Consider the following 13,043-nt stretch of genomic DNA (forward strand, 5'->3'; position numbering starts at 1 on the left):
CTTTTGTGCTTAAGACATTACATTTGCAGTGCTGTTGTGACAGTAGCTTCAGGGGTGGTGGGTGAAACGCTCTCAACTACAAGAGCAGCCACGACGCACACTTGCAAAAACTGTAATAACCTTGCACAGCTGATTGGCGCTAAGTTTCTGGAGGCCATCGCTTTTGCTTTCCCGACCATTGACTGTGCTGGGTGAGGGGGGTTACATACGCTTCAGGTTACAGACTCTGCTAACCCAGAAATAGTGCCTCAGGTTAAAAACTTTGCTTCAGGATAAGGACAGAAATCGTGCTCCAGTGGCGTGGTGGCAGCAAGAAGCCCCATCAGCTAAAGTGGTGCTTCAGGTTAAGAACAGTTTCAGGTTAAGTACGGACCTCCGGAACGAATTAAGTACTTAACCTGAGGTACCACTGTACTTTGTTTACATAAAAAGCAAGGGTAGCCATGCTGGTCCAAAAGGAGAGAAAAAACACCGCAAACCCCCCACAACTGAGCAATGACTTTATTTGGTCCTAATGAAGTTATTGCCCTGTTAGGGATTTTGTAATTTTTGAGTTTTCCTTTCCTCCCATTCTCTCACCCTTCCAGCACCCTCATTCTCCAGTTCTGTTATTCTAAGATTATATTTTGTATTGTGATGGTACACATGTTCTCCTTATCAACATTCCAATAATGAAACATTTGGGAGTGGGTCCAAAAACTTGCTGAGATCCTGTGGAGTAATGCCAGTGGAAAATTCTTCTTGTGATCGTGTACAGGATAAGGAAGAAACCCCTTTGGATTGTGTCAGTTTTCTCTTAGTTTTGCTCACCATACTCTTTAGCACATATTTAACTTAAACTAGTGTAACTTAGTTTCCAAAGCCATTCAACATTTGCGTATACTCCCATTTATCAACAAACATGTCAGTAGTGCTAGCTAGCATTTTTGTAATGTGGGTGTTATCAGATGGAGCTAAGACCATCACTCAGAGCAATTTATGGCTTTCAAGATTTTACAGATTATGCAAAATTGCAATACACCACAAATTGCCATGACAACAGTGATAAAGAACTAAAAAATGTACGTGCTGAGGAACCACATGGGCTGGTGTACAAACTGTTTCCAATCACCAGAGGTGAGATAATGTAGAATAAAAGGATTGCTATCTGAACACTACTTCACAGAGTATTTGCTAAAGTCTAAAGTGGACATACTGACAAAGTTTATTGTGAATGTCCTGATCAATCCTGACTGTTTTCACTTACAACTGCAGTTAAGCAGTCTCTGCTGTGATAAATTTGCTGCCACTGGTAGGCAAAATTACTTGTAACTTGGGACTTGTAAATTTGGAAGCAGAAACTGAAGTGTAACATCATCATCATCATCATCAATTTATATACCGCCCTATACCCAGAGGTCCCAGGACGTTGCACAGAACAAAATCAAAATATAAAAACACTAAATATATAATTAAAATAAATTCAACAATCCAATAACCTCCCCCCCCCCCCAAACCCCACATTTTAAAAGGGCATAGGATGTCAATCAAATCAACCAAAGGCCTGGTTAAAAAGGAACATTTTTGCCTGGTGCCTAAAAGTGTATAATGAAGGCGCCAGGCGAACTTCCCTGGGAGAGCATTCCACAGACAGGGAGCCGCTGCAGAGAAGGCCCTTTCTCGTGTTGCCACCCTCTGGACCTCTCATGGAGAAGGCATGGGACATGGTTTTTCTCATGTTCTCTCCTTTCTTTCCCAGATATATAATTTATTTGTTTGGTTTTCTTTCTCCGGTGTCTGAAATGTTTGCTCCGTATGTGTAGTAGATATTTACATGTTTGGTTTGAAATTGAATGATGGAGATATATACGCTTACATACATGTTGGCCATGTGGAATGTCTGTGAAGGTTATATATTTGCTCTTTTTCTGTATATAGTGAGAGGGTGGGGAGGGGTATTACTCAGAAGGGTGGTGGGGATGGGTGATTTCATATTCAGTATGATAAGTGGATTGTAGAGGGTTCTTAATTCTAAGACCCTTAGGTATCATGTCCAGGTTCTTGCATTTAGTCAGAAAGAAGATGTCAGTCTCTACCTGTGCAAGTTTCTTGGTGAGGTTGATGGACTTCCATTTCATGCGGCTCAATGTGGTGCCTTCCATATTTCTAGTTACAGGTAGGCAGCCGTGTTGGTCTGCCGTAGTCGAAGCAAAATAAAAAAAATTCCTTCCAGTAGCATCTTAGAGACCAACTAAGTTTGTTATTGGTATGAGCTTTCGTGTGCATGCAGTGTATCTGAAGAAGTGTGCATGCACACGGAAGCTCATACCAATAACAAACTTAGTTGGTCTCTAAGGTGCTATTGGAAGGATTTTTTTTTATTTTGTTTCAACTACGGCAGACCAACACGGCTACCTACCTGTAACTAGAATTTTTACTAAGAGTATAAAAAATGGCTTCCATTATTTGTTCCTAGTGTTTGGTACTTGGGTGGAGATACACTGCCCCTTAGCATGCATTTACCAGAGGGTTTTAAAGAATATTTAAGGAAGCAAACCTGTTTCCTAAGCATCATAGATAAGCATATTGGTGATAAGGCAGAGCAGAAGAAAGTGGTGATAAATTCTGTTGTCAAAAGAATGAAATTTGGTGTTTATACTGAGAGGCACAGAGTGCTATTTAACATTTTCCACATTCTTTGTCTTCCATAACATCAACAAATAGTATTCTTCAACATATCCTTTATGAGGCAATATGTAATTTGATTTATGAATGTATAAGAACATGTGAAATAGGTGGTTAGGTAGCTTTTGCTTGGGGAATGAATTGTATTTGTTTTTTTTTAATCTAACTAGTTGCATAACAATTTAGGCATCCCAAATATATCTGCAGTTGCCTTTTCAGATGTTTACATTTTTAAAGGTAGTACACCAGGCTGACTCTCAGAGCACTGTGGTACACTGTAACAGTAGGAAAGATCAGCTCAGAAAAAGGCAGGGGAACCTCCTTGGCATTCTAGTTGATAAGTCAGCTTAAGAACTGTAGATATTCGGTATTTTGCTTTGCATTTTACACCTTTGGGAAATATATTACATCTTCTTTGCCTTTAGACTGTTTCCAAACCAATCCAATCCAAATCTTTATTATGGTCATAGATCAGCATAAGATAAAAGCACCTCCATAAATAAATGAAACCTGCTAGATAGGCAATAGGACAACTGCAGAAGTACACATACGCATACTGTCATTTACAGTAGACCAGTTGGTAATGGGGTATTATTTCATGTCTCTCATTTTTTGTAATTCTCAACATATTACCTACCCTTTCTACCTTTTTGTTTTGCAGAGCGTCTAATGAAGATCCTATGATTATCTGAGCTCTAATAGCTGGATCTTCAGATATCAGAGCTGGGAGAAAGTACTTCTGAAACCAACATGTAGCAGATAGCTACTGTTCCATCAGATTTGCTGCTTTTGGCCAAGGTGTTTGTCTTCTAGACTTCCCTGTGCGTTCAGCAGTGAAAGAATCATTCTAGAGATTCTTATTTCTTGGGTGGTGAATGAGTTTCGTTGACAGAAACTGAAATTGGATTTCACGTGGTTTTTTGTTAAACTGAGGAACCATGAGTAGTAATCTTGGGAAAGAAAAAGATTGTAAGGAGAAGGACCCAAAAGGGTCTTCAGCAAAGGAAAGGGAGAAAGAGGCCAAGACTTCTGGTGGATTTGGGAAAGACAGCAAAGAGAGAGAGCTTAAGACCAAAGGGAAAGAAGCCAAAGATGGGAAGAAGGACTCCAGCAGTGCACAGCCGGGTGTGGCTTTTTCAGTGGACAATACAATAAAACGACCTAATCCAGCTCCAGGCGCTCGCAAGAAATCCAGCAATGCCGAGGTGATCAAAGAGCTAAACAAATGTCGGGAAGAAAATTCAGTACGCTTGGACTTGGCCAAGAGGTCGATACACATACTCCCACCATCTGTCAAAGAGTTAACGCAGTTGACGGAACTTTATTTATATGGAAACAAACTGCAGTCACTACCGTCTGAGGTGGGCTGCCTTGTGAATCTGGTGACACTGGCCCTGAACGAGAACTCACTTACCAGCCTCCCTGACTCTCTTGATAACTTGAAGCAGCTTCGCATGGTTGATTTACGACACAACAAACTGAGAGAAATTCCTCCGGTGGTGTACAGGCTAAGGTCTCTCACCACACTTTATCTACGCTTTAATCGTATCACAGCTGTGGAAAAGGATATCAAAAACTTGTCGATACTCATCATGCTCAGCATACGGGAGAACAAAATCAAGCAACTACCTGAAGAAATTGGTAAGAGTCATTTTAAAAACCCTGTACTAAATCTTATTATGTAACAGTGGATTGAATTGTTATCCACGGGCAAGAGCCACCTTTGCAGAAATAAACTGCTGCTCCCTAGGACCCCCAAATCTGCTCTCTAGTGTCCGCTAATGCTCAATCTGCTGCGCAAGTAATGTCCATTCTGCCGGTGGATGGGCTTCACCAAATTAATGCATGCTATGTGGCCATTAGATTCCCAAAGCACTGAACCATACTTCATATATTTCTCTGGTTTTCAGCTACTGTCCCACAAATTTTATTCCTTCATATTGGACTCCATGAATTAGGCTTAGTTCTTGAGGAAGGAATACAACCATTTCTTGGCTCCCAGATACAGTGTTAGATATTAAGGATTGTGTATCTGTGCTGCCTAAGACATAAGTAGTAGTATTGTGTGGGGGGTAAAGTCGAGAAAGTTAGAAATGCCTTCTTAAGAATTGGGGCACAAACAACACTTTAGGCGAAACCCATGGTGCTATCTAGTTACTGATCAGTATGCCTGCAATTAATCTTTTCATAAATGTAACACTGAATCATGAATTCACATTTCTTTCAGGAGTGGAAACTTGCTTAAGTTGCAAAAATGGCATGGCTAGTATTTTAACCAAGAATCTGAGTAAATTTAATATTTTTAAAATAGGTCAAGAGATTCCATTATGAATTGCCTATAGAAATTCAATAACTTTCCAACTCCTTTCCTATAAGCCGTAATACTGAAAAGGATATGATCATTTGACAGTACTGTTAGGAGGGATGAGGTTTAGGGAATATGTTGGCTGGTCTCTTGAATTAAGACCATATGGGGATAGCATAAAGACCTGAAGAAGTATCATGCAGAGCAAAAATTTCCACATTTAAGCTGTGTACATCTTAAACAGTTCCTAAATAACTACGTAACTATATACAAATGTATGCAACAGGATATATGCGTGATCACCTACTTTGCTTTGTTGCTGTAATTTTCCCACTTTTATTTACTTATCACTGGGGTTTTTTTGTCTCTTGTTTCCCTCTAACCTCACTCCCCTCCATTTCCACTTGCTGATGTGTATATGTTCCCGCCACTTTTGGATTGCAGTTTATTAATTTGTTAGTCTTAAAGTGTTTCAAGATACTTCTATTTTATTTTGTTCAAGAAATTCAGCTTTCTTTCAGCTGGCCTCTTTCCTTAAAATTCTTTTATTCATTCTATTTTTCTTTTAATAAGTAAACTGGTGGTTCTGATTTAAGACAATGTTACGACACTTAAATTTAATTTTAATCCACACAGGCAAGATGCATCCATGCACTCTATCCTGATACAGTGACAAGTAAAGCAGCGTATGCAAACAGGATACACTCCTATGGGATTTCTGTTATTGAAGTCACTCAAAAAATTGCCTGTTCACGCAGTGTATGCTTCTATACAGTTCTTGGAAACAGTTGGAGAGGGATAATAATAATAATAATAATAATAATAATAATAATAATAATAATAATAATAATAATAATAATAATAATAATAATAATTTATTTATACCCTGCCCATCTGGCTGAGTTTCCCCAGCCACTCTGGGCGGCTCCCAATCAAGTGTTAAAAACAGTACAGCATTAAATAATAAAAACTTCCCTGAACAGGGCTGCCTTCAGATGTCTTTTAAAGATAGGATAGCTGCTTATTTCCTTGACATCTGAAGGGAGGGTGTTCCACAGGGTGGGCGCCACTACCGAGAAGGCCCTCTGTCTGGTTCCCTGTAACCAGAAGGCTGTTTATTGTTGTAGACTCTTCCTTAGGGCAAGTTACACTCTAAAAACTCATAGAAACCTTGGGGCGGGGTGCCTCCATTTTTGTGGCTGGAGTGAACTTAATATATTCACTTGTTTAGTATAACTTTGGAACAAGTATTAGCTTTTCTTTAAGCAAATACAGTGTAATATTTTTTTTTCTGCTGAAGGGCATAAGGTGCACATCTAGTGCAAAATTAAGTAAAAATGGTTAGGCGTTAGGGGATGTTTGATGTGGCAGCAGCATATCTCAGCTTAGGTCATGTTGAATTTGTATAAAGTGTGTGAACTGATCTGTGGACAATTTAAGGAACAGTAGAAACAAGCAACAACTTGATTCTCACAAATGGCTCATGTTTACTTTAGCTGTTAATCTCTGCCTTTGCGCAGTGATATCAGACTAATCTTTACCACTTTTATTGGTAGCTGCTTATATTTGTCTTGCTTTTGGAACAAGACTTATTGCTGCTGCCCTTTTGACTTGTGTGATACCTTTGAGGAAAGCAGTTGGAAATACTGTTCTCTGCTGTGTCTGTTGGGAGAAGGACTACACAGTGCTTGTGTATTTTTGCATATCCACTGTGGCTCCAGAGAAACCACCAAAGGAGGTTTATTTTTCTCTTCTCTGAACTGTTTAGTTTGAGGTGTCGCACTGTATTAAAAATGCGAAGTCCTGCCAACAGCTAATGCTAAGAATTATGCATTCCTGAAGAAAACATTGGGGATCCCCTATTGCCTAAGGTAGATCTAGCTTATTATCCATCTCTCTCTAGGAAATCCTCCATTCCATTGAAGCAAGGGTGAAGAGTGGGATAAAATTCAAAATTATAGTGAGTCACAGAAGAAGCATGAGAAATATGAAGAAACAAATGGGAGTGTCTCTGACTGAATCCAATGCATTCTTGTAATCTTAGGTTTACCTTATGCATTCTTTTATAGCTAGTTTGTTGTACATGTTCATTTCTAGAGGCACGTCATACGATTAGTTTTATTTTCACACAAAATAGCTTTATTATTCAATGCATGCATTCTCTAATAAAACTACTGACTGAAATGGTGACAGGTTTCTCTATTTTTCACAGATATGCACATGTAAGTAGCAAAGCAGGTGAAAGCAGATGCTTCTAAAATACTTCAATTTGGGGTGGTTTGGGGAAATTGCAGTAAAGGCTGACCTACATATTTTGAACATCCCTGTTGGACAGGTTTTTCAAGTAAGGGGTGGATGGTGTGTAATGGGAGTTGTTGGTTGCCATGCCCAAGAGATGTAAAGCTTATTTAATTTAATTAAAAGAAATTGTTTTCCGCTCTTCTATAAGATGAGCATAACCTGTGCTACCTTCTGAGTTTTTCACATGACAGCAATAGAATTGTAGATATGAGATATGATTAATGGGCAGTTCTCCAGGTAAACCCAGAGCCAGTAAGACAGCTTGCTGTTGTATATGTTAGCAATGAGAGAAACGAGAATGGATTTCTAAGAGCTTAGTGGACTCCTGATCAGAATTCATAAGATAATTGTTCTTACATGGGTAGCTGGCAGGAAAAGAAAAATGAAGGTTCATTGTTTTTGGTATACTGTACTGGCACTTTAAAAATCAACCAGGGAATAGAAATTCCAGTACAGTACTTACTATAAGCTTAGTAATATTTTTCAATGCCAGAATTTTAAAAAATACTTCAAGTTTTTAAATTCTTAGGAGTTATAACAATATAATTTAGGTTACCTTTTTATGTAGGTAGAGAGTCTAGAAGAGGATTAATAAACACTGTTGCTAGCAGACATACATGCATGTCATTGACTGCTCTGTATTGACTTAGTTTGACTCATCTGCTTGTTACTAAAATTTTATTTAATGCAATCAGTATGTATACACATTGTTCAGGTCTCATAATACTCCTCAGTGGGCTAGCACTGCTTAAGAAAAATGGAGGGGAGATGACTTCAGAGAAGAGGTCAGAAGACAAATGCTAATTGAAGCAAAAATCTAGAATTGCTAATATTCCTAAGTTCCTTTTCCTTATGTGGCCAGGGAAATCTCTCTACCCATTCCCTTTGTCATCTGATGCAGGATTTATCATGATGTAAAGGGTTTTAGAATTTTCAATCTGCTTACGGAGAGAGCTAGAGTTTGCAGCCGGTCAGGAGAGTTGCATATCATCCTTGCAGTCTCAAATATTTCCCACCAAGTTAATTGTGGCAGGAAGAATTCATCTGTACATACATACATACATACATACATGGTTCACAAAAAGTGAAGGTAGCCATGATGGCTGTAAGAAAAATTATAAAATCTGCATCATGGCAACACCTTTACTAGGCCAACCAAAGTGTCTCAAAGTAGCGTGCAAGCTTTTGGGTTCTGGAAGATGCTCCATCAGGCGAGATGGTAAACAAAATGGGATGGACAGGAAACAGGCTAACTCTATAAAGCCTCCATTTAGTCATAGTCTTATGATGGAACATAGTGGCAGACCTTCAGATGGGGCTCTGCTAGGTGATATGCAGGTTTCAGGTTGCCTCTACGGCTGCTGGAAAGAAAATAGGATGATTAATCCCCCTATCTTTGAAAAGATAAAGTTGAGCAGTTACTTGAATCCATCTCCATCCTTAGGTGAAACACAAAGGTTTCATAGTAGGTGGAAAATGGGAATTAAAAGCAATCAGTTGGTTTTTATATAAGCTAAACTGGAGATTTGGTTCAAGTGAAGAAAAAAAATGAACATTACTGTTTTCCATGTATCTGTGCGTCTCAATGAGATGTGAGATCCCTCCCTCCTTAAATGAAAGCATGACAATATCAAGCAGCCTATATATAGGAGAAAGTGTGTGTGTTTTAATGAGGGAAAATATATAAATCAGACAGGTTTTTCATATTCATTGTGAGAAATGGTAGATTTGCTGTTTCTGCTAGAGTTCTACTTATACAGAATCAATATCTGCATCTGTTTCTATAACATTTTTAAGAAAAGCACTCTATCAGTTGTTTTATCAGAAGCAATTTGGTTCATGGGACTTACTTCCAGGTAAGTAAGCAAAGAATTCCAACCTCGAATTCCTGCCCTAAATTAGAATTAATCAGTTCTTGCCAGGTTAGGGAAAACTGTCCGTATAAATACCATGTCAGCAAGATAATTTTAGTACTGTGAAAAGTACTAGGTATAAGAGCAGCCACGTTGGTGCAAAACAGAAAAAGAAATTTAAAATGCAGATTCTTCTATTGGGAAGAATACCAGCACCATACAATTACTATTCTTATTCCTACTTTACTACATTACATTGAGAAGAGAAATTGTGAAATTGTGTGGGTTGGGATTAGAGGTTGAAACTTGACAATGCCATGCATGCCTTAAAGGTGGCCTTTTGCGCCTGCACTGTTTAGTCCTGGGCAGAACAATGACTTATTCATACATGTATCTTTGTGCACTTTCAGGTGAGTTGTTTAACCTCATAACACTGGATGTAGCACACAATCAGCTTGAGCATCTTCCAAAGGAGATTGGAAATTGTACACAGATCACCAAACTTGACCTACAGCACAACGAGCTCCTGGACCTTCCAGATACCATAGGTATGTAAATATGTAAATATCTTTATTTTTTGGCTTCACGTTTTGGGGAGCGTGACTAGTCCAGGGTAATCCAATGCAGGCATTTGGACTTGTCCCTTGCCATTCTGTGCCCAAATCTCTAGCCACATTTGCTGAGAATCAGTATTGAAGGCAAGTAAATGTAGACGCTAATTAGTCTAAAGATGACCAACAGTTATTATCGTTGCTTAAATACGTGCTTTTAATGTAACTTTTAAATATTAAATTTGATTTGACAATATTTGTGATTATCTCATTCTGTGACTGCTAAAATTTACTCATTTTGAAATTTATAAAGTTTATTTTTTGTAAAAAATCTAGCTGTATTTCTGAAAAACCTTTTGCTACCACCTAAATGGAAACACTGTTTGTAAACTTCAACATGAATGGAATGAATATTCTTTCTAAACTGCTTTAATAACTCCATGTTACTACATGTCTGCCTGTGTAGTGAATTACAGTTATTTAGTTAATTTGTGCCATTTATTGATTTAGTACAAATTATTTCCTGTGAGTGGAAATTTATATTTCCCCAAAGGACATTTTCTCATTGCTCAAACTTGCATGTAGACAACACGCATAACAAATCCCAAAGCTTAATGGGTGTCATTACCCATGAACAGTATTTTGCCCTTATGGGAAAAACCCATGTCCTAGGATCCTGATCCATTTCCAGGTTTTCCAGAGCCCTAGAAGGACCGTTTTTAACTGTTTCTCAAAGCCCCCTCAAGCACTAATTTTGATGAAGTCCAGCAAAGAGACTTCAGCCTAGCAACTCCAGAGACCATATCCAGAAGCCTTGCATCAACACTAATTATATTGAGATCTTTGACATTGTTTTTTCTGCCAAGGCTTTGGACTGCTTAATCTGAGTTTTAAATAGGTTGGGGATAACCTGCAGGAGGCTGATGTCTTATTCAGCTGAATATACATGAACAATATATATATATTTTTAAAGAGCTCAACCCAGGTTTTTACATACCTCCCCCACATCCATGGTTTTGCATCCCCTGCTCCATCTACTTTGTAGAGTAAGGGGTGGTTGACATGGTTTTGTCTCAAGAGCCACATTCACCCTTGACCAGCTCTTCAGAGGCTACATGCCAGCGGTGGGTGTGACCACCCCACGCTCTTGCATGTAGGCTCTTGCAAGCATGAACACACACCATGTATACACAAACACATACACACGGACACATGTGTGTTTGGACATGGTACAAGTACATAGCTCCCCTTCCCCCAACTCAGCTGATCCAAACAAATCAGTTGAGGAAGGGAGTGATCGACTTACTCCCTTGTAACTTTAAGGTTAGTCTAAGAACTTTTGTTTGGCATTAGCTTTTGCAGGCAAGACTCTGCCTGTCAGATTTAGATCACAGCCCACACAAGGATTTTGAATAGTGAAATTGCTAATAGGTTTTGCCATTGCAGATGATTAGCGTAACTTAGATATTGACACCATCATATGTGTGTTCAGGCATCATTCCAGGTACTATTGATGTCCCATTATTAAGGTTCAACACGCCTTCCCAGAGACTTCTGTAAAGATCATAAAGGGTGTGTGTGTGTGTGTGTGTGTGTGTGTGTGTGTGTGTGTGTGAAAACTGACAACAGTTTTCCTTACAACATCCAGCACTTGGCTCCAGTGGATCATAGATGTGCATTGGATGCATGAAAATTTAATTGTTAGCAGCATGAAACATTTGCCTGAAAGTCAGGGCATAAATCTTGAAATTAACAAACACAACAGAGTAGATGGGCTGGTGGTCCTAAAGTCTGCCTGTCTGTCTTTAACTTCAGTCTTCAGCAACATTATTGTTTCATTTCAATTAAAGATTAAATGTAATCATCTTCAAGCAGATTGTAGCAGTCACTCACCTCTTAGTTATATCAAGAACTACACACCAACCTCTGAACTCAACCGACTGAGCTTTTTCTCCCCCTTTGTACCTTCTTTTGGGAATGGTTTGCTATAGCTAAGTATAGGTTTTTAATTATTGAAACAGGTTTTTGTCTTTAGATTTAAATTTCTGTCCTCCCTCTTTTTCTTCTTCTTCATTGTTCTTCAGAGGCACAGTTCACCAGAAATTTCCATACATGGAAGGACACTCAGTTCCATGTAAGATAGCTGCTATGTTCCTGCCCAGCTATCTGCAGGAAAAATATTTCATCACCTTTCCAGGCCTAACTTGCTGCAACCCTGGAGAGGCTGGTGAATGCTAAATAAATATAAATTCAGAGATGAAGCATCACATAGTTATCATTTATTAAAACAATTAATGAGGCACTAATATAGAAAAGGCACACGCAGATAACATAAAAATCAATTCAAATGCATAAATGCCACAAAACCAGTGAATGATTTAAAACCAAAAACACTAGCGATTTTCCTTTCTTGGTAGTGGCCTTCCAAAAGCTTTGTATATTGTAAGCCAAATCTTAGGGCCAAACTACAAGTGACACAAGTCATATATTTAAACAAGTGTGCTTAACATGGCCTCTTTTTTATTTTGGAGAAAAAGCATCCTGATCTGCAGCATGTGCCTGGCTTAGATCCACCCTGGTTTCTGCTGAATGTCACTCCTTATCTGGGTGCTGTCTCCCACCCCAGTTGTTGTTTGCAGCAAACAACACTTTGGGGTCAAATCAGCCAGAAGTGTGTTATTTTCAGGACAAAAATGTTGTGGCCCCCGAATTTGGACCCAGGTGCATGTTCCAGATTGGGTTGTTTTCTAATCCAAAATAAAAGGAGCCTGGCTAAGTACCCTTGTTTAAATATGTGACCAATGTTGTTTATTGTTTGGCCCTTAATCTCAAATTAGCACTTCTTCATTTTTTAAAAGACATTGTTTATTTTTAAATTCAAATTAGATCTGAACATGTGGCAGCTCTCGATATTCCCAAATTACTATTTACATGCAGCCTGCTTTATTTTTGATTCCTGTGTACAGTCATACCTCGGGTTACAGCCGCTTCAGGTTGTGTTTTTTCGGGTTACGGATCGCCAAAACCCAGAAGTACCAGAACGGGTTACTTCCAGGTTTCGGCAGTCGCGCATGCGCAGAAGCACTAAATTGTGCTTTGCACGTGCACAGAAGCGCCGAATTGCAACCCGCGCAGACGTGGGTTGTGAACGCTGCGGGTTGCGAACGTGCATCCCGCACGGATCACGCTCGCAACCCGAGCATCAAATGTATTGGGGCAGCTCTCAGAGGTTGTTCTGAGTTTGGGAGGAGATGTAACCTTCTGTACTTCTTTTCATGTGACAGGTCTTGCCCAATGTATCATCATAGTGGAAATCAAGCTGACGGAAGCTGAGCTCTTATATAGAATTACTGTTTGTAAAGGGGCATA

The 13,043-nt window shown here is 39.1% G+C and overlaps 1 protein-coding gene across 3 annotated transcripts in view; it reads left to right on the top strand.

Moving 5' to 3' along the window:
• The window catches only part of SHOC2 (SHOC2 leucine rich repeat scaffold protein), a 49,248-nt gene that overhangs the window by 17,793 nt on the left and 18,412 nt on the right, over positions 1-13,043 (top strand). For all 3 annotated transcript variants that reach the window (XM_028730292.2, XM_028730293.2, XM_077930230.1), the window contains exons 2-3: positions 3,326-4,305; positions 9,534-9,671. In XM_028730292.2, coding sequence (XP_028586125.1) covers positions 3,603-4,305; positions 9,534-9,671 — 841 coding nt within the window. In that variant the 5' untranslated portion in view covers positions 3,326-3,602. The remainder of the gene's footprint in view (positions 1-3,325; positions 4,306-9,533; positions 9,672-13,043) is intronic.

This window comes from Podarcis muralis, chromosome 6 (assembly GCF_964188315.1).
Source record: "Podarcis muralis chromosome 6, rPodMur119.hap1.1, whole genome shotgun sequence".
In the NCBI taxonomy this organism is placed as follows: Eukaryota; Metazoa; Chordata; class Lepidosauria; order Squamata; family Lacertidae; genus Podarcis; species Podarcis muralis.